General features: G+C 47.9%; 1 protein-coding gene across 6 annotated transcripts in view; it reads right to left on the minus strand.

The window, feature by feature from the left end:
• The window catches only part of EP400 (E1A binding protein p400), a 1,542,855-nt gene that overhangs the window by 1,253,020 nt on the left and 267,491 nt on the right, over window positions 1–22,344 (minus strand). For all 6 annotated transcript variants that reach the window (XM_069620067.1, XM_069620064.1, XM_069620063.1 and 3 more), the window contains one exon: window positions 12,076–12,154. In XM_069620067.1, coding sequence (XP_069476168.1) covers window positions 12,076–12,154 — 79 coding nt within the window. The remainder of the gene's footprint in view (window positions 1–12,075; window positions 12,155–22,344) is intronic.

The raw sequence follows: 22,344 nt of genomic DNA on the forward strand, positions 1-22,344 counted from the left end.
AAGTCCAGCAAAAGAGGATGGGGGTCTCTAAGGTAAAAGGGCATTAACATTTCTGAGAATCCTCCCCAACAACAAGCTTACCGTGGCAGTGTACCTTTTTATCAATTCGGTGCACCTTTACCGCAGGCTGTTTGCACAGCCCCGGTAAAGTCACCCATGGGTGCTCATTTTACCAAAATAGCCCTGGTCTTGTTTTTGTGCAATTTTAGTGTTCCTTGTGCTTTCTGGTTCCTTCTCCTGATATCCAGGGTGGGAATTTCCTTTGCGTGATTTTTATCTTCGGTGGGAATCCTGTGGATTCCCCTCCCAGGCGCCATAGTATCGGAAGGTAGGAAGCGAGGTAGGAGTACAAAACTCTGCAGCACTTTGTCAAGCAGCCTGAGCGAGAGATTCCATTTCAAACTGGAAGGCTGGCTGTTCTGGAAGGACTGCCAACCCCCTCCAAGTTTGAATGTTGCATGGCTGTTTGATTGGCTGGGTTACTGCATAGAATTCTGATCCTGGAAGCTTAAGAGGTAGTCGACCATTGCAACCAAAACCGAAGGGGAAGATGAAGAAACCACAGCTGAAACGATTTCCAGAGACCGGAGAGCCTGCAGTGTAACCAGAGCCTGCTGTAGCCCTTCCTTCCAATAGACCTGGGGACTCCAAAAATGACGACCCTGACCCAGAGCCTGGTGAGACCCACTAGACTCAAGGTCTGCATTTTGAACCATCCCACATTGTGCTGTGACCTTGCAGGCTGCAATACCTTAATACCTTGGGACCTCAAGCCATTGTGCGGTGCACGATCTTCCGTATCTCGCTGAAACTTCTTGGGCATCTTTCTGGATCTCCAGAGACACGATTCAGGTCCGAAAAGTCCACTCACCAGAGTGCTGTACCTTGCAAACAAAGAGAATCTGACAAGCAATATTCTATCTTCTTCTGTGCTCCTGAAAAGGCACCAAATCCACAGAGCTGCATCCAGCCACGAGGAAACTCTTGCCTGGATCCTGTGATTCCTACTGCAAAAGTCCTTCCAAAGTCCTCTCTTCCGTCTTCCTGACAAAGGAATCCATCGACTGGGTTTTTGGCTGCAGAACCTAAAATCTTCCTGCTGAAATTCTGTGCTGAGGTACTGTGTTGGCTGGGGTATTTTACCTACCTTAAGCCTTAGGGATTTCTTTAAAGTTTTGGGGGGTTTTCTGTGATTGGCAGGTATTGGATAAGAATGAGTGCAGTCCAACTGGTGTGGGACTACACAAGACTTATCCTCTTGGTATTATGTAACCCACCTTTCAATATAGGCCTGTACTACACAAGTTGGTAGTGTGACTGAGCATCCAGGCCTATCTTAAGAGGGGTAATGTGAGCTGTAGAGCTCTACAATTGACCTCAGTAAGTAAATATCCAAGTAACACTTACACACTTGAAGTTATATACAAATATTTATAATACACACAAGGTTTAAATAAGCATTCTGTTAAAAAAGCGTTATCTGCTAGTAACAGAGTTTGGATTCAGTTTTTCAAAGACAATACAAGTTTGTAAATACTTTTCTACACCCTCAGGTGACTTCAATAGCTATATCACTGGTACATTTAGAGCAATACAGGGTTTGGTGCAGAGGTTAGCTAGGGGAATGAAAAGAAGGTTAACTAATAATTCATAATCTGTTAAGAACTTTTTGAACCCTCCAATGCAAAGTAAATTAACCGTTTGCTGAGGCAAAGGCAAAAGCAAAAAGTCAGAGGCAAGTAGAGTCTCTCAGGGAGCCAGGACAGCTAAAGTTAGTTGAGCAAAGTCTAGGGCAGCTGGAGATCTTCTTGCAGGTAAGTACGAGTCTAGCACAATGTTTTTAGAAACATTTGTAGCAATGAAATCACTGAAGGGCCAAAAGCTGGGTGGCTAGTGAAGGGCAAAGCTGCAAGCAACTCTGCAAGGGCAACCAAGGTAAGACTCAACTGAGAACAAGTAAGGCTACACAACAAGAGGCAAGTCCTCTTAACTTTACAGTACCTTTGGTTAGAAGAAAAACAACTTCCAGTTGGCTTATGTTCCTGTGTAGCTCTGCAGATCCTGTGTTGCTGGGCCTCAGTTGTGGGGACAAGATGGAGGACGTCTGGGGACTCCTGCACTACGAATGGAAGGTCTGAGGCAGCAATGGGCAAGCTTCAATTCTGCGGCACTTCATGGTTTCAGCTAATCGTGTCGCTAGCAAATAGCACCACTGAGGTCTCTCGGATACCACTCTCAACTTTCCTTGCATCTAGGGTCCAGCACTCTGTTGAGGTGGCTCAGGCTTGGTCAGTCCCGCTTCAAGGGTCCGGAGGAGCTTCCTGGAGCTCGGGTCAGACTTGAAAGCGATGCACTCTGTCTGGTGTTCCTCTCCCTGTAGCAGCAATGTAAGTACAGCCAGCTCCGAGAGGATATCCAGATGAGTTCACTTTGGGGTTGATTGGTCCCACCAACCCAAGGGGAGAAGTCATCCGTTACAGGGCTTCTCTAGTCGAGGCGAATTTGGAGCTTCAGCATGGCAGCAGGGCTTTAGCAGGCAAACCAAAAGTCCAAGACTTGCAGCAGGCGTCTTTCAAGTTGTTCTTCGAATTCCTTCATCTAGTGGTCGACTGCCTTCCAAGCAAAAGGTCTCGCCTTTTATGCAGGTTTCTCCCATTCATTTGCAGCCTAGCTGTCACTCACACAGCAGGGTGGCTGTCCTCCAAAGACAGCCAGCCAATTACCTATGGATGCATTCTTGTAACCATGGGGATTAAGCACAGGGAGTTTAAAGCACCTCCCTCACTTCCTGCCCCTGCCAGACACGCTGGAGCCAGATGCGGGCTTCACCAGTGTCCCACCAAAGACCAAACGAACAAAGGGACCAAACCTGGTTTGACGCACAGTAAATCTAACGAAGGACCTTTCCAACAAGAAATGAAAAAAAGGCTGGGCCATTTTGACGAAATGGGCACCCATGGGTGCTTTATTGCAGCTGCAATTGCCGCCCCAGTAGAAACTGTTGGGGAGGATTCTCAGAAATGTGCAAATTCCCTCCACCTCAGAGACCACCAGCAACTTAGCTGGATTCTTTTACCTTGAGAGAGTGAGACAGTTTTTCCCCATTCTGTCTTTTTATGTGATTCTTGAACACTGTTTCTTTTGGTCATGGAGTCTGACAAACATAGGCATCATCGTTCACATTTTGTCAGATTTCCCAAAGGTTTGAATACCTTCTCTGTATTAAACTACCGTTTCCCAGAGCAGTAAAGTGAAATTGACTTTACTTACCTTTTTGTAACTTTGTAGACCCCGCACACAGCATCTTACAATAGGTTGCTGCTTTTTGAGCAGCCAGGCGTAACTCCAGAGAGGAAATGTGAGCAGTAGTGGAGTTACACAAAGATTCACAGTTATAGGTATTCAAATAAACTTACACTCAAGGTTCCTTAAATAAATTAATAATTGTTTATGCATCGGTCAGTTATAAAGCCTTCTCCAGAAGGGAGCAATAGCATATTAACACAAATATATTTCAATACTGTACATTGAGTTTCTGACTCAGACAAGACCATTTTGTGATGGCCCACAAACAACCTACACCCACAGGTGACTTTGGTAACAAGGGTACTGGGGACATTAATACCTTACTGTTGGCATTCAGAATACCCTTTAAAAGTTGGAAAAAGGCAAAGTTTATTAGAACACAAGAGACCACAAATATTCTTAAGCAGTTTAGATACTTTTAGAGTTCACTAGAAGTCTCATTCAATTCAATAGGCTACAAAGTCAATGGGCAAAAGTCTTAGATAGGATAAAGCACTTCTGGTAAGTAAATGGAAAATTCTTTGCATAAGTTCTTAGGAGTCTTTGATGAAAAGAATCAAATGTAGGGCCACAAGCGTATTATACCTATGAGCTGTGGAAGTTAAAAGCACTTCTACAGTAAGAGGCAAGTAAGTTCTTAGACTTGTTATACAATACTTTGGTAAAGGAGAAAAGATGCAGCTGAGGATTTCTGTTCCTGTGCAGCTCTACAGATCTCCCTGTTCCTAAGCCTCAGTCGTGGGGACAAGAAGGAGAATGTTGGTTACTCCTGCAATGCACTGGGACTGTACAAACCCGCAAACTTCACATTCAGTGGCCGTTTCGTTTTTCAGCTACCGCAAATAGCAACAAGGTGATTCCTGGCTGTCAAGGTGGACTGTCCTTGCTTCCGGGGTCCTGCACTTTGCTGAGGGGGCTCAGGCTTGGTCAGTCCTGCTTCGTGGGAGTCCCGAGACAATCTTAAAAGTAACGCACACAATCTGGTGTCCCTCTCCCTGGCTATACGGTTTCCTGCAGCAACTCTAAGGAAATTCAACCAGCTCCGAGATGGGTGTCCAGGTGGCTTACTTTGGAGTTTTTTGGTCCCACCAACTCAAGGTGAGAAGTTGTCCTTGCAGGGGCTTCTCTGTTGATGCGAACTTGGCGTTCCGGCACTGCAGCAGGGCTACACCAGGCAAACAATTGGTCCTGGACTTGCAGCAGGTGTCCTGTTTAAGCTCTTCTTCGGTTCCTTCGTCCAGTGGTCGACACTGCCTTCCAAGCCAAAAGACTTGCCGTTTATTCAGTTCTCTACCATTCATTCCAGCCTGGCTGTCACTCACCCTGCAGGGTGGCTGTCCTTGCCGGATATTCAGCCAGCCAATCGCCACAGAGTGCATTTGGGTCTCCTAGGAGACTAAGCACAGGGAGTTTCAGGCACCTCCCCTCACTTCCTGCCTACCCCAGACACTCTGGAGCCAGGAGGTGGGTTTCACTCAGAAACCCCGCCAAAAGGCTAAATGAAAAAAGAAACCAAACCTTGTTTGGCGTGTAGAGAAACTTTAGAAGGACCTTTCCACAAAGACATGGCGAAATAAGAAGACCGGGGACCATTTTGTCAAAGATGGCTCTGCGCCATTTTGAAAAAAATGGCTCCCGCGGTTATCGTTAGCAGAGCTGTGAAAAGCCGCGGTAAATGCAAAGCATGGTAGTTTGGAACCAAACAACTGACACCAGCCATTCTGTGAGGAAAAGGTAACAAAAATGTTACAGGAGCATTTAGACACAGAGGATACTAAGTATCCCCTCCAGCACTCTATTGTAAGATAGCATTGTACTTGCTAGACCCACCACACCCTAAGAAGTCAATTGCACTTTACTGCTCTGGGAAACAGTTTATCCCAGAGAAGGTATTTAAACCTTGAGAAATCTAAAAGACTTCCCTGTGCCACTGTATTGAAGGTGCGGTGTGACGATGTAAAAGATGAAGCCTATGGAGATTGTCAGACTCCATAACCAAAAGAAACAGAGGTAAAATTCACATTAAAATAAATTAAAAGAGTGGGGGGAAAAGGGTCACACTCTCCAGGTTAAAAACATCAATTCTTCAAAATCCAGCAAAGTTGCTCGGGGTCTTAAAGGTGGAGGGAATTAGCACATTTTTAAGAATTGTCCCCAACACCCTGCTTTTGACAGGGAGACAATCACCAGTGAGTATATCATGCTGGCCCCAAGGAGTCAAGCCTGGGGTCTATGAAAACGGAGGCAAACTAATTTAACAGAATTTCACACTTCTCCTGTTTCAGAGTCAGATCAGAAGAGAGATGAACTCCTATTTTTCAATCTAAAGGCTGTCCCCTGAGAAGGTCAGCTAGAGGTTTGCTCTCCCCTCCTCTTGATCAGATGCTAAGAGCAAAGCTCCCAGGTCTGGTCTGGACATATAGGCCTTTAGGCGGTTGGTGTGAAGGACCCTGGGGACCTCCTTAAGGTTGCCCAAGTCCACCAAATAATTGAACTCTCCAGGTTTTCCCACAACCTTGAAGGGTCCAATCCATTTGTCCTGTAAGGCCCTCTGCCTTGTAGGCACCATAACTGAAACTAGCTGGCCTTGAGAGAAATCAGCCATGTTGGCCTTCTGGTCATGCCTATGTTTGACCGGAGGCTGACCTGCTTTCAGGTTATCAGAAGCTTCTGTCATCATGTGTGTCATTCTCCTTCGGAGACCACAGTCTGTGACTCACTGGCTGGTGGGAAGAAGCACTCTCCAACCCTTCTTTGATTAGGGCCAATGGACTTCTAACTAGATGAGGAGCTCAAGGGGGCTGAAGGCAACCTCTTCCCGAGGGACTGCTCTATAAGCAAACAGAAGTAGAAGTCCCACTTTCTTCTAAGGGGTTTTTCTAAAGCACCTATCATGCTTCATAGTTCCATTAAAACTCTCCACCTTTTGAGGTAGGCTGTTGAGAATCTCTAGGTCACTCCACAGTTTTTCCACACAGCTTGCATGTAGTGGGAAATCCAATCGGTCCCCGTGTCTGAGAACCTCCTTAGGAAAACCTACCCTGGTAAAAAAATACCAAGTAGGGCCTTAGCCACTCCCTGGGCAGTAACAGTCCTCATAGGTATGGCTTCAGGATATCTGGTACCATGGTCTACCACAACCAATATAAATTGGTTTCCTGAAGATGTGGGAGGGTCTAGGGGCCCAACAATGTTAATTCCTATCCTCTCAAAAGGAACTCCCACCACTGGGAAAGTCACCAAGAGTGCCACTTTCTTGGCTTGACTTTTGCCAGAAGTCTAAAAAGTGTGACCGCTTCTACAGATTTTATCTACATCAGACCCAATATTGGGCCAGTAGAAATATAGAGGACTACTTTCCCTGGTCTTCTTAAAGCTTAAGTGACCAGCTAAAGGAATCTGATGGGCTAACTGTAGAAACTGGGGTCTCACCTCCTGAGGCACTTTTTACGCTCACCTGGTATCCACGTGGGCGATACTCGATACTGAATGGAGGTCGAAGCGATATCCCGGACCCTCTCTGGTTGGTTATGTGCCAGACGTTGGGTAGCGCCTATAACAGGAGAATGGAGGGTTAAGATACTGGTTCTGTGATGGGTGGACTCTCACCTCCCCCTCTGGTCCAAATCCCCTCCCCCTTGGGTTATTGCTCACCTTAGGTTTTTGTGCGTTGAACTCTCCGTCCTGCGTCTCTGTGCAGGGGCGCGTGGTTGGTGCGGGAGTTCCGTGCACCAAGTTGCTTCACTGGTCTGTGTGCCCCTATGTCGGGTCCAGACCGGCTGTGACTCCGACTCTGCTTGCTGTCTTCCAGGTGAGTTATAATGTCTTTTCTGTCTTTATTCCGTCTCTTTCTTTCCCTCGGTTTTCTCTGTCTTCTCGGCGTCTTGCTCCACTACGCTGTTCCCTAACAATGTCTTTTTGTTTTCACAGGGATGGTTGCGATCCCGGCGTTTCCGCACCGATGGCGAAGACCACAGTGAGTTATTGATGCGCAGAGCGCTTCACTGTTTCTTGGTGTTAATTGCTAACCTGTGTTCTCTTCTCTTTGTACAGGTTGCAGTGATGTTCCGGAGTGATGAGCGATCAAAGCGCTGCTTGCCCAGGTAAGTGCTTTGTTAATGCCGACCTTGTTCCTTCTCCCTTGCAGATTGCGGTGAAACCCAGAGATGGGCGAGGTAAGAGGAGCGCAGGGTGCTGCCAGGACTTGCTGCTTGCCCAGGTAAGAATTGTTATTAATGCTGTCCTTGTTTCTTTACCTTTGCGGCGAACTCCGGAGATGGGCGAGGTAAGCGAAGCGCAGGATAGATTCAAGATTGGTTACTTCACAGGTAAGTGTTCTTGCTCACTAATGCTGTTCTTGTTCTTCCAGGTCATTAATGGAATCCGGATCTAGGGCTTCAGGATCGGGCCGCCGGAGAAGCAGATGAGCAGGGACACGGTGACCGTTACGCTGCAGGAGTGCAGAATAACGGGAAGCATGTTCTGTTTGGGTGTGGTTTAAATAGCCCAGGTAAAGTAGTTCCAGGCCCAGCCACACCCAAAACACTAGACCGCATGGCTTGGTTCTAAAGAACTGAGCTGTACAATAGGCCTTCCCACGTTGGATTGAGGTCCAAAACTGGTATTGCTTTATTCCTGATAGTGAGCCTGGCGCCAAAGGCGCCAGGACTGACTATGTATGTTTCTGATGGAGTTTTAAGGCCCTTGGGGCCAGTGAAAAGGGCTTTAGCCCCACTGCTGCCAGGGGGCTCTTATACCTGAGGGGGTCAGGGGCATGGATCCTGACAGCACTACAAGTCTTCTGTAGTCCCCTGGGGTAGGCTATAGGCTCACTGTAAAGGAGGGCATCCTCCCAGTACAGCCTGTGCTTCCCTGGCTCTTGCCCTTCCAGCTGAGAAGCTGACTGTTGGCGAAGTCCTTCAAGAGTAGGACACTCTTTGACCTCGGCTGAAGTCTGCCCTACATGGGCCACCTTTCCGTAAGCAAAGTCTGCAGCTCGAGATGGTCTTTAGGATCCAGATCTCCAACAGGGGGGGCAGGGGAGGGGGCTTCTTCAAGTTCGGTTTCATCATTAGCGGATTCACCATCCTCTGGTTGATCCTCCCACTCAGCCTCAGCTGGCGGAGGGGTCAGAGGTGTGACCTTGGAATGTCCTCTCGGGGATGTCCTTGTCCCATGTACAGGTGTGATACCTTTCTTTTTTCCTGAGACCTTGGGTTTTCCCTTTGTCCTGGAATTAGAAGGTGTCCTTCCTGTGGACTGGGAGTTATAGATACTTCTGTAACTACCCAAGAGTCATCTAATGTTGCCTCTCTGACCAGTCTAGTCTACTCCGGCTTCCTTTTACTGGGAGGCCTGGAGGTGCTTGGTACAACTCCGACAGCTTTTAAGTCATTCCCCAATAGGACTCTCCCCCAGGCACCTGATTTTGTACACTGACAGGTATTCTTATAGTCATATTGTTGCACTGGATGAGAGCTGGTTGTATTGGAACCATCTGGACAGGGCCTCCAGCAAGCTTACTGGGGCCTTTGAGTGCCTTAGCAACATCCTTAGGTTTGAAAAAGGTTTCATCCACCACTGGAATGCTGGCCCCAGTGTGTCTAATGGCAGGGGTTTCCTGGACATTCACAAGTACACGGTCCTTGTAATATTATCTGGTATTATCTGGAATAGAGTTATACACATCTACATTCTGCTGTTCCCACATACCCAGGGATACTAAAGAAACACTGGCTGAGACTCCAATGGGGTCTTCAGCCAATAGATGAGTTTCCACTTGCCATATGAACTTCTCCCTCAGGGATGAAGGCTAAGGAGGCAATGTTGACCCCTGAAGGTTTACCCTTGCATCTGGGATCCTCTTTCACATGGTCAGTTGACCCACAAGCATAACATTTACGAAATGTTTTCTGGAATGGGGGCTTCTACTAGCATCCCTCTGATTTAGCACCAGAGGTTTCACTAGACTGACCTGGTTTCCCATATGGCTTACCCTTCTTATGTTTGTGGCCCATTTTGGGTGGTTGGATTTAGAATTCTCTGTCATCTTTCTTGTGCTGCTTCCCCTCATACTTTTTATGAGTAGCCCCAGAATCCGAGAGTGGCCCTGTTGGCAACCCACAAGTCAGCAGCTTTTGCTAGCTTCTTGGGATCAATATCTTGAGTCAGCCAAGTGCTGTCAGCTCAGGAGAGCAGGCATCAAACTAAAATTCCAACAAAAGAAGTTACTTACCCCTAGTAACGTTATTTCGACTGGATGTTCCTCCCACGTATTCCTCATCTTTGACACTCATATCTCGCCAGTTTTGCTGCTTCGGAAACAAATGTTCTCGGCATAGGGCACTGTGCACAATGTCGTGGTGTTGATGTCCGAGGGCCGCCATCGAGCGTCAACATCATCAGCAGTATAAATAGCTTGTGCTGCTCCTGTTGGCTTCAGTTCTGTTTTTCGTTCCATCAGTCGAGGAACTAACCAGGTCTACCCCAGAAAGCAAGCTATCAGAAAACGCAGTGTAATTCACGTAAATTGTACAGTGGGGTAGGCGGGGAGGGGCAATGTGGAATACGCAGGAGGAACATCCAATCGAAAGAACATTACCAGGGGTAAGTAACTTGTTCTTCAAATGGAGTGTGTCCTCTCACGTATTCCTCATTTTTGATAGACTCCCAAAGCAGTGACAATTTGGAAGAGGGAGTACTATTTAAATTAATCGTGAATGGAATAAAGGACTGCCTTAGCAAAAAGACCTCCTTGAGAGGAAGAGGAATCCAAGCAATAATGCTTACCTAATGTCAAAATGTCAAATATAAGGACACTCCATTGGAGAGCCGTGGAAGTTGCCATGCCCCTCGTGGAATGAGCTCGAAAGTCCTTCCAGCGGGTCTTTGCCCGCTAACCTATAGCATTCGCCAATAGCCAGTGTAATTCGCCGGGATATGGTTTGTTTAGTTACCGCAAGGCCCAATTTAGGGCCGGTATATCCCACAAATAGCTGATCATCATGCCGAAATTTTACCATTCTTGCAATATAAAAGCTGAGAGCCCTTTTTGGGTCCAGCCTATGCAGCCTCTCCTCCTCCTTGCCCAAATGAGGGTATGGGGGCGGGGGGTAGGATAGAAAGATGGTAGTGTTATCTTCTGGGACAAATGGAAGTCAGACTACTTTCAGCAGGAATGACGAAAGAAAGGACACTGGACGATAACTTGCTGCAGCAGTCGACAGAAAAGGCCACTATCAAAAGGATTCTTCAGTGATTCTAGCGGCTCTGTGGATTTGGCACACTTTAAGGTACCATTTGTGGAACAGTGATCGATTTGCCTTGCTATCTAGGTTCAGCACTCTGGTGAGGGGACTTCAAGGAGTGGAATCTTGCAACTTGAGGTCCAACAGGAGTCCACCGAAGTTTTGCACAGCAGTCAACCGTTGGGTCCCAAGATGTTGGTGCTTTGCACCCCAGGAAGTTCACATCTCGTTGTGGGATGGCTTGAAATGCAAGTCTCAAGATTGATTGGTACCACAAGTCCAAGGGTCGGAGTAATCGTCTTCGGGACTCCCAGGTTGCATAGAAGGGGTCTGCACAGCCAGTAGATACACAGCAGGTATCTCCAGTCACTGGAATCAGCTACAGGAGTCTTCTCTGCTACTTCATCAAATACAGCTCCAGCGGTCGACTTATATTCAGCTTACAGATCCAGGTAATTTATCCAGGAATCCAGCCAATCAGCACACATTTCTACATTCAAACGTTGGGGTTGGCTGTCCTTTTAGGATTGCCAGCCTTCCATCTAAGACTGGTTCCAGACAAGCATGCTAGAAGACAAAGGGATGCAGCGTTTCGGACGCCTCCCTCGTTTCCGGTCTCCAAACTCGGGAGGCTACACAAAGGGTTCCTTGCTGAAGACAAATCAAACCAGGACCTTCCCCTACCAGGAGAAAAAAGGACAGGCATACTAAAAATAGCAATAAAAGAAAGAAGCCACCATCCTAGATGAATGGTGACCCTTCTGTGTATGATTGCAGTTGGTTGGACAGCCTGCGAGTAAAAAACAAACCACACTAAAGACGGTAGAGCACGTCCACTGTCACCAGCCATAATAGTAAGCTGGTCACTACCAAATGTTACAGGAGCAGTGGGAAAGGGGATGCAAACTAACCCCCTACCCATCACCCCCAGCACTCCACATAAAGTGAGGTGGGTTGGACTCCATATAAAATGAAGATACAAATAGCTCTCTACCGACAACAGGTGTGCTGTAAGTAAGTATCTAACATAAATGTTACAGAAACAGTGATAAAGGGGATACTATGCATCTCCTCAGCACTCCACAATGGGGATTGTAGAAAGGATACAAAGTATCCTACTCTTGGGAACAGTAGCTCACACAAGGAACCCAAAAGAAAAAACAAGGGAATCCCAAGGGGTACCCCAGCAACACTGCACAGAAAGTGCTGTGCGCTGCAATAGGAAAATGCAGATACCCAAAAAGTTGTAGGAAAGTATAATTCCCAAAAAAGTATGGAAAGTCATAAAAAGGACACCCATTAAAAAAAAAAAAAAAAAAAAAAAAAAAAATGTAAAAGGGCGAGTGGGGGGAAAAGATTCCCATTCACTCAGGAACAGAGAAATAATCCAAAAAAAGTCCAGCAAAAAGTCCTGGGGGGCTCCACAGGTGAGTGAGATTTAGCATACAAAAGAAAATCTAACCCAACACCCAGCTATGCCCCAACACTTTGAAACAATTCAATTACAACCAGAAGAATTTACCTTTTCTGAACACCCTCTGCAATTGTAAAACCTTTTTCCTCCTCTCTTCCAACTCTACTTGCAGTTTGATTTCAACCACCTAAAATTAAATATAAAAATGTCAAACCATTAAGAAAATGTAGCTCTAGCACATAAGAGTGACTATTATATACTGAAAGTGATTTAACAAAAAAAATTAAAAAAATTGATATGTTTATACTATTAAGCCACACCTAACTAATGAAGGCTGTTATTCACTAGACAGTCTTGTAGTACTAGTAATTTAAATGGTATAGTTCGGTAAGGTGCACTTATACCTACATTTTAAATTAAACAAGATTCCAGATGTATCATTATGCTGTTACGTGTTTATTCCCAGAATGACTGTTCCAATTCTGAGAGTGCTTATGTCGTTTGTTGATAAATGGTAAGGTACACAAACAATGTACGCTACTATACTCACAAGATGCACAGTACAATATTCTATTCATAGGACCTTTATATCACATGCAGTGCATTTATCAACAAAAAACAGGTAACAGTACAATTATACATCAGGAATCTTGTTTAATATAAAAATTGGGTATAAGCGCACAGTACCCAACTATAGCATATAAATGACTAACATGAGGGAATGCAGATGCCACAGCTAAGAGGGAGCAGGAGAAGGGCATCTTGAGGGCAGGTGTGGAGTGCAAACAAATCTCATCTAGAAGGAGATGCAGCAATATCATTTCCACTCTATGCAAACACGCTGCAAAGATCAGATTGTGTTTTAGGAGCACATTCCAATTCAGCCATTAGAGATCTGTAAAGTAGACAATTTTGGGTTCTGTGGAAAACCGAACACAGCAGAGTTTAGGCCAGAGGCCTTGTGGGAGGTTCAGCAAGAGATCCATTTGCTGAACAGATCAATTCGTAGTTCCATAGATTTCTACATTAAGGATCTAGATACGGGGGTGGGGGCACTGTTCAGTAGCTTGAAAAATGGCTGCTCCTCTGAGCTACGCAGCACCTGTGGTTGCCAACGGCGCCATAGCTCCGAAAACTGGACGTACGGCGGAAGCAGAGCAGACTGGGAGTTGTCAGGAGGGCCGGGGCACATCCTGACCAACTTGGGGAGCAAGAGCTCCGCAACAGCCCCCGATTCAGTGACTGGACCTGTGCAACGCTGGGTCAAGCCGCGTCGGGGAAGGAGGCGCAAGCAACAGCGGAGCCATCTTGTTATTTTACGTTGGGGAGGACAGTGCCAGAATGTTAGGCCATAATAGAAGTGGTAACCCTGTGGGAGACTACACAACCCTTGCCCTCTTGGTATTAGGAAATCCACCTATTGGTATAGGTCTGTAGTACACAAGTTGGTAGTGTGAGCAGCCAGGCTCATCTCAAGAGGGGTAAAGCTGTAGCATAGATATTCACAAATACAAGTATCCAAGTAACACACAAGATTTTCTAGTAAAATAATTATTTATCTAACAGTCTGTTTTAAATAAGCATTCTTAAAAAGGACAATGTGCAACAACAAAAAATTAACTTCAAAATACTCTCAGAATCAAGTAGATATTCTTTAGAGATGCTTCATACACACTTCCTACACCCTGGGGTGACTTCACTAACTTGGACAGTATTGTCATTTATATCACTTTTGTACTTGGTAAATTCGGAGGTTGGCAGAAGGGAAGGAAAAGGGTTAACCAGATTCTAAGAGCATGTGAGCACTTTTAAATCTTGCAATGAAGTCTAGATCAAAACATTTCCCAGCAATATTAGATAAAAACCCATCAACTATGAGGAACAGTCAGAATCAAAGTCAATGGATTAGCAGAATCTGCAAGGAGCCAGGATATCCAAAGTCAATTGGAGCAAAGACTATGGGGCAGAGGCATTTTTTAGATAGCAAAATGTCTTGCACAAAGTTAGAGTTTGTTGAAGAATATCACTGTTGGGCCACAAGCTGTTACACCTGTGAAAGTTAGAGCTATAATAAACTCTAGAAAAGCAGCTACTGCAAGTCTCAACTGAGAAGAGCAAGCTACAAACGATGAGGTAGGTAACCCAAAGTCAGAACAGTACCTTAGGTTAGAAGAGGATCCAGCTGATTTCTGTCTGGTTGCAGTGATGCAGAACCTGTGTTCCTTGGTCTCAGGACGTCTGGAGGACTCCTGCACAGAAATTCAAAGGTCAGCAGTAACTACTGGCTTTCTTCATATCAGTGGCACTTTGCGGTTTCAGCGCTCGGTAAATAGCATAAGCACAGATCGAGCTTGGGTCGTCCTGCTTCGGGAGGGTCCTCAGGAGACACCTGGAGCTTTTGGCCAGCTTACAGATCTTGCACTCTTACTACAGATTTCTCGACTCCTGGCACTCGGTTTCAGCAGCAGCAAAGTACAGCCAGTTGGGGAAGGTCTTCCAGCAAAGTTTGTCTAGGGGTTAGTTGGTCCCACTAAACCAATGGAGAAGTCGTTCCATCCGGAGATGCTCTTATCGATCAGATAAAGGAGTTTCAGCCCAGCAGCAGGGCTTCGACCGGCTGGTCAACAGCCAGGAGAATGTAGCAAGTTTCGTTCACGGTTTCTTAGTCAGGTTGTTTTTCACAGTGGTCGACTGTCTTCAGTCCAAGAAGCCACACCTTTTAAGCAGGTTTCTCCCATTCATGCACAGCTTAGCTGACACTCACAGCAGGGTGGCTGTCCTACAAGGACCGCCAGCCAATCACTACTGGGGGCATTCAGGTAACCAAGGAGACAAAGGACAGGAGTTTCGGGCATGTCCCTCACTTCCTGCCCTTCCAGAGACACTGATGCCAGAAGCGGGTTTTCAGTACTGAAGCCCGCCAAAGGCAAAAACAAACAGAGCTCAAACCAGGTTTACCTCTCACTGCTAAAGTGCTTGAAACTTTGGCAACTTGCGGGCCTAGTCAGCTTGTGACCCAACATATGAATCTTTCTTATACGAACTACTTCTGAAACTTTGGCAAAGACTTTTCCATTTAACAACCAGAACCGTTTATCCTATCCACGACTTTAGCCCATTGACTTTGGCTGAACCTATTGCATTGATTTGACTCCTTTGGTGAACTCAAACTATTTGCACTGTTTAGAAATACTTGTACCCTTCGTTTTATTAACTTATGCCTTTTTGCTCCTTCAAAGTAGTTTAAATGCCTCAGAACCCGATAGTGTGAAGTACTAAGTATATTTTTGTGCGATACCTATTGCCTCTTTTAGTGAATGCTTTATAAATGACTGTATAAATAAGTGTTTTACCAAGAAACCTTGAGTATAAGTGTCTATCTGAATACTTGTGATTGATGAAATCACTGTAGGGCCACAAGCTGGGAGGCATGTGAGGGGCAAAGCTGTAAGCAACTCTGCAAATGCAACCAAGACAAGTCTCAACTGAGAACAAGCAAGACTACACAACAATTATTTATTTATCAATCCGTTAGAATAAGCCTTCTCCAGAAGGGAGCAATACAATAGTAACACTCAAATGCACTTCAAGAAATGCACTCTTAATCTATAAATTAGTAGATACCCTTTTGGGATGGCCCAAAGACACTACCTACACTTCTATTGCTAGGGTGCTGGGGACATTAATATATCACTGTTGCATTTAGTATCATATAGTAATAAGTCAAAGGAAAAGATTTAGAACAAACAAGAGACCACAAATATTCTTAAGCAGGCAACTACTTTTGGATCTCCCCCCGTCCGCCCGTGCCCCCCAAGAACAGTCATTCAGTACAATAGGCTAGGCCAAAGTCATTGGGCAGAAATGAATTCTTATATAGGATGAAGCACTTCTGGTAGGTTCATGGAACAGTCTTTGCACACTGTTTTAGAAGCCTTTGAAGAAAAGAAGAATCAAATGTAGGACCACAAGCTGATTAGATGCGAGTAGTCAAAGATGCAAGCAACTCTACAGCAAGAGGTAAGTTCTCGTAGACTTTGTACAGTACCTTTACAAATGAACAAAAAATGCAACAGATGACTAGTTCCTGTGCAGCTCTGCAGATCTCACTGTTCCTGGACCTCAGTCGTGGGGACAAGAGGGAACATCGGGGGACTCCTGCCCTGCACTGGGATGGTCAAAACTCACAACCGGCAAACTTCACTCTCAGTGGCTGTTCAGTGTTTCAGCTCCTCACGTCTAACGCAAATAGCAACACCGCGGTTCCTGGCTGTCGAGATGGACTTTCCTTGCTTCTGGAGTCCCGCAAACTGTTGAGGGGGTTCAGGCTAGGTCAATCCTGCTTCCTGGGAGTCCGGAGGATCTGCCTGGTGCTCTAGGCCAGATTAAAATCAACGCACACAATCTGGTGTTCCTCTCCCTGGCTATACGGTTTCCAGCATTGGAAATTCCATCAGCTCCGAGATGGATGTTTAGGTGGCTTACTTTTGAGTTGATTGGTCCCACCAATTCAAGGGGAGAAGTCGTCCTTGCAGAGGCATCTCTGTAGATGCAAACTTGGCGTTTTGGCACTGCAGCAGGGATTCACCGGGCAAACCAACAGTCCAGGAGTTGCAGCAGACAGGATGGCACACAGCTAACACAAGGCACGTAAACCCCACATACTTGAACCTTGCAACGAAGGGGAAAGCAAAATCCAATGTCACACTTTAACTCAGTTATTCTAGGTAGGCAACAACCTAATACAGACTTATTCTGGACAGGCTAGCAGCAAGTCAGGGGAAGCAAGACCCAGTTGGGGGACACTCATACAATTATCCTCAAATGACTAATCTGGTGATACAAACACTAGGTTGTGCCTCTTCCCAAAAGTAATCACAGGTGAGTAAAATACTCATCTACTTTCTATTAGACTGGTAAAACGGTGGCTAAGGAAGAAAATAAGTTAACCATACTTTTAAGAATAGTGCATCACACATTCAAGATGATTAAGTTAGAAGAACAAGTTACTTTGTTACCTGGTAACGTTCTTTCGATGGGATGGTCCGACGACATATTCCATATCTATGAGAGTAATCACCACAGCGGTGCTGCTTCGGAAAATCTTTCTGCATCCTGCGTCGATACGCTGTCCTTGAGGGCCTCCGTCGAGCCAACGTCACCGGATGTCATAAGTAGGACGCACGACGCCCGTAGACTTATAGTTTTTTCCCCAGAACGTGTGGCACCAATCTTCTGCCAGTATGACCACAGAAAGCCTTGCGAAACGTAAGCTGCAATCGCATAAGAAATTCTGTAACGGGGCAGGTAGGGAGTGAGCGATATGGAATACGTCGGACCATCCCATCGAAAGAACGTTACCAGGTAAGAAAGTAACTTGTTCGAGGGGATTGGGTCCTCCAACATATTCCATATCTATGACAGACTCCCAAAGCAGTACCAACGTATGGAGGAGGGAAAAGAATTTAGAATATAGAAATTTAGAATGCCCAATTAAATTGGAGTAAAGGAACGCCTTGCCAAAGGCCAGATCCTGCCCATGGATAGAATCTAGGGAGTAGTGTCTTACAAAAGTATGGACCGAAGCCCATGTGGCTGCTTCACAGATGTTAGGAATAGGAACACCCCTCTGCAGGGCAGTACAGGCAACCATACCCCTAGTAGAATGGGCCCATAAGCCTACCGGAGGGTCCTTACCCGCCAAGCGGTAATATTCAGAAATTGCCAAGATAATCCATCTAGACAAAGTCTGCTTAGTAAGAGCTTGTCCCAAACACCTTCCAGCGTAACCTATAAAGAGCTGATCGTCCACTCTGACCCGGGAAATGCGTGAAATGTAGAAACTTAAAGCTCTCCTAGGATCCAACCTATGGAGCCTCTCCTCTTCATTACCAGGATGCGGAGGAGGATAAAATGCTGAGAATGACCTTCTGGCTTAAATGAAATTCCGAGACAACCTTCGGAAGAAAGGAAGGACGAACTCCAAGGACAACCCTGTACTTATGAAACATCGTGAAGGGTGGCTTAATAAAGTGCCTGCAACTCACTCTGCGAGCGGAAGTGACCGCAACTAAAAATACAGTTTTAAGGGTTAACGGTCTCAAAGGACAAGGTGGTAAAGGCTCAAATGGAACACCCATTAGGAATTTTAGAACAAGGTTCAAATCCCAACCGGGCACCGGGAAAGGTGACGGCGGAAACACATTAGTGAGCCCTTTGAGAAACTGAGAAATTAAAGGAATCTTGAAATAAGAACACTCCTCGGACGAGCGCTTAAATATGGACAGCGCCGCCAGGTAACTTTTAATGGTACCCACTTGCAGGCCCTTGTGGGCTAACAAAAGCAAAAAAGACAGAACCACAGGAATGTCACATGAAAAAGGATCCACATTCTTAATGCTGCACCGGTCGCAGAACTTTCTCCAACGGCAACGGTACTGGGACTTGGTTGCAGGCTGTCTGGCCGAAAGCAACACCTCCATCAAGTCTTCAGGGAGGTCCCAATCCTTATACCTCAACCTTTCAGAAGCCAAGCATGAAGGTTGAGGGATCTGACCTCTGGATGGACAACCTGACCCCCACACCCTCCCGTGAGAGCAGATCGTCTCAGTAGGGAAGGCTATGTGGAGGGCAGATGGACGAATCGAGAAGGTCCGGGTACCACATTCTCCGGGCCCATGCCGGAGCAATGAGTATCATCCGGGAACCGAACCTCACTAGCAATTGCGGGATGACTGAGACTGTAGGAAACGCGTACAGCAGTGGGCAGGACCACTCCACCATGAACGTGTCCCCCAACGCTCCTCTTGGAGGAAATTCCTGCGAGCAGAAATTTTCGCACTTCCGGTTGACACTGGAGGCAAAGAGATCCACTTGTGGGGTCTCCCAAAGGGCGAAGATCTCGAAGAGAATCTCCTGAGCCAGCTCCCACGTGAGAGATGGCGCTCTGCCTGATCTGGGCGTCCGCGTCTTGTTTTCGTCTCCGGCCAGATGCACTGCCGAGATCGAAATTTCCTGCTGGATGGCCCAGAAACAGAGCTGCATCGCCTCCCTGCACAGAGGAAGTGACCCTGCCCCCCCCTTTATGTTGAGGTAGTGCATGGCAACTGTGTTGTCCGTCAGAATCAGGACATTCTTCCCTCACAGAGTCAGCAGAAAAGCCTTCAGGGCAAGCCTGACAGCCCTCAACTCCAACAGATCGATATGGAGTCTGGACTTGGACCGCTGACTGTCAACTCGTTGGCATGAGCTCCCCATCCCGTGAGGGATGCGTCCGTCACGATCGTCACCTCTGGCCAGGGCAGCCAAAATGGAGCCCCCCTCATCAGATTGCCTTCGACGGCCCACCAAAGGTGGTCCTGAGCGACTGAGGGCGGCATCTGAACGGGGTCCGACATCCTGCCAGAAGACTGACCACTGCATCTTGAGGGCCAATTGCAGAGATCTTATCCGCAACCTGGCCTCTGGCACTAGAAGAATGCAGGATGCCATGAGGCCGAGCAACCTCAAGAACTCGAACGCTGGGAGACTCTGGGCATGTTTAAACTTGTGCACCATCTGCAGAATGTGATGAGCCCTCAGCTGGGGAAAGAAACACTGCCCCAGGGACGTGTCGAGCACTGCTCCAATGTACTGGAGCAGCATCAAGTGGGACTTCTTTAAGTTGAGGGGGAAGCCCAGCATGTGAAGGGAGTGGCAGGTGACGGCCAGATGATCCAGGACTTGCTCGGGAAATAGGGGTAAACATGAATCGCCCCTTTCCTGAGATACGCTGCCACCAGCGCCATGAGCTTGGTGAAAACCCTCGGGGCGGAGGTCAATCCGAACGGCAGGACCCGAAACTGAAAGTGCGAGTCGCCAACCGCGAACCTCAGGTACTTCTTTTGCTTGGGATGGATCGGCACATGGAAGTAAGCATCCTTGAGGTCGAGTGACACCAACCAGTCCTGAAGCTGAAGGGCCTGGAGGACTGGAGAGTAACCATCTTGAACTTGTCCTTCCTGAGGAGTTTGTTCAAACCGCGCAAGTCCATGATGGGTCTCAATCCCCCGTCTTTCTTCGAAATAAAAAAATAAGGGGAATACCATCCCTTGTACCTCTCCGCTACAGGCACCAGTTCTATGGCGCCTTTCTCCATCAGGGCTTGAATTTCCTGCGCAAGGAGCGGATCCGGACTCTGCAAAGAGAGGTTCCCCGGAGGATTGTCGCGAGGCCTGTGCCGAAAGGGAAGACAGTAGCCGTGGGTTATGATCTCCAGAACCCACACATCTGAAGTAATGGCTTGCCACTCTACAAGATGGTGCGCCAGCCTTCCCCCCAACCGGCGAGCCATGGGACATGGCCACATGACTGAGTGGGAGCGGCCACGGCGTTACCTGAGGGCAAAGAGGCAACTGCCCGAGCGGCCTTGGCACCACGGGTACCCTGTCGTCCACCTCTGGTACCCCTGCGTTGGCCTCTTTGACTGCCAGCTCCTCTCGCTTTACTGAAGGACGAGTAATAGCGAAAGGAACCACCCTTCCACTGCTGTCCCCTAGGACGAAAAGGCGGAGGTTGGCGAACTGCAGCGCCCACCGACTTCGCTGCAGCTTTCGAGGTCTGCAACCTCTCAAGGCTCTCATCAGCCTTGCTGCCAAAAAGGTGTTCACCATCAAAGGGCATGTTGAGGAGCCGGGACTGCACATCAGGAGCAAACCCCGACTTCCGCAACCACGCAAACCTGCGTATCACGGTGCTCGCCGCCATGGACCTACTGGCGCATTCAGCTAAGTCCAAAACCGACTGAACGGACTCACATGGCATCCTTACCATTCTGGACCATAGCAAGGAAACCATCCCGTTCGTCCCCTTCGGGAATATGTTCAGCCGCTAACGCAACACAGTTCCACAGAGTGTGTGAGAAACGAGACAAGGCACAAATGGAGTTGGCCGCCTGAAGCGCCATACCACCAGATGAAAACACTTTCTTCGCCCAGCCATCAAAACGTTTGTCGTCCCTATCAGGAGGGATGGTAGGGTACGACGCCTGCTTTGCCGGGGCCGTGGCCGCCTGCACCACCAAACTCTCTGGAGTGGGGTGCCTGGTCAAGTAGCAGGGGTCGCTACTGGCTGGACGGTATTTTCGCAACAACGATCTGCCCACCGCCGGGAGACTCTCCGGAGCAGTCCAAGCCACCGCCACCCTTCTCTGTAAAGCCATATGGAACGTCAGTACCGGATCAGTTGGGGGACCAACATCAAGGATGTCCGTCAGATCATCCTGAACAAACTCCCCTGGGGGAGCAGACCATCCCAGGTACTCAGAAACCCTAGCCATAAGGCGCCGGTACGAGGAATCGGCATGAGAGCCAGGCTCAGGCCTACAAAACTCCACCTCCGGAGAGGTGTCCAGTCCACTGGCATCATGCAGTGACTGTCTCAAATCGTCAAACTAACTAGGGCCCGAGACAATTTCATCTGGAACCCGACTAGGAACCAGGCCATCAGAATCCTCATCCGCCTCTGAAATATAGTCCAAGTGGCGAAAAGAAGGCACCCGATAGTGCTTGCTCTTAACCAGAGCCTTCCTAGGGGGTTCACCCGTGCCACGGGGTACCTCCGACACGAAAGTCGACGATGGCGTCGGGCGAATCGGCGCCAGCGTCGAGAGAACCGGCACCGGCGCCGAGAGGCTCGGCGTCGAGGAAATCAGTGTCAACGTCAGATGCAGCGCCTCCAGCATCGGCGGCGTCGACACAGCCCTCGAGGCCGGAGCCCCGAGCGTGTCCCTCGACGACCTGAGCGTCAACGACTTCGACGAATTCCTCGGAGCGGGAGCCTCGAGAAAGCCTGTCGACGCCTCAGACGTCGATGTCTTCCTCGAAGACCTCACAGGTGCACACGGTCTCGAACGCGCCGAGGACCGGGACCTGGAACGGGTACGTCGAGAACGAGTCTCCTTGTCCGAACGGGACCTCTCCCGTGACTCGTGCCGACCACTCTTGCGAGCAGTGTCTCTCGACCTCTCACGACCGACCCCACTCGGGGGCGCGGACGGCTTAGTACCCTGCGACTCAAGAATCGCCGGCATTTTCTTCCCGAATGAAGCCCATTCCTCCGGCGTCGCACGGCTGGTGGGGTAAGCAACGTGCCGGGCAGAGTCCTCCGAAGAGGACCTGGAAGACGACCGGTGTCGGCGCTTCCGAGAATGCCTCGAAGAAGCTGAGGAGTGGCGAGACCGACTCCTAGAAGGAGACCCACGAGACTTCCGACGATGATGTGGAGAGTCACCCCTCGAATCATCCATCGAAAGCCCTGCAGATTTCGACTTCCGGGGCTTGGACACCCGACCTACCGACAACAACTTCTTACGTTCGCGTAAGGCTTTGGAAGTGAGCG

The sequence above is a fragment of the Ambystoma mexicanum genome, chromosome 10 (genome assembly GCF_040938575.1).
Source record: "Ambystoma mexicanum isolate Mex_15411 chromosome 10, UKY_AmexF1_1, whole genome shotgun sequence".
NCBI lineage: Eukaryota > Metazoa > Chordata > Amphibia > Caudata > Ambystomatidae > Ambystoma > Ambystoma mexicanum.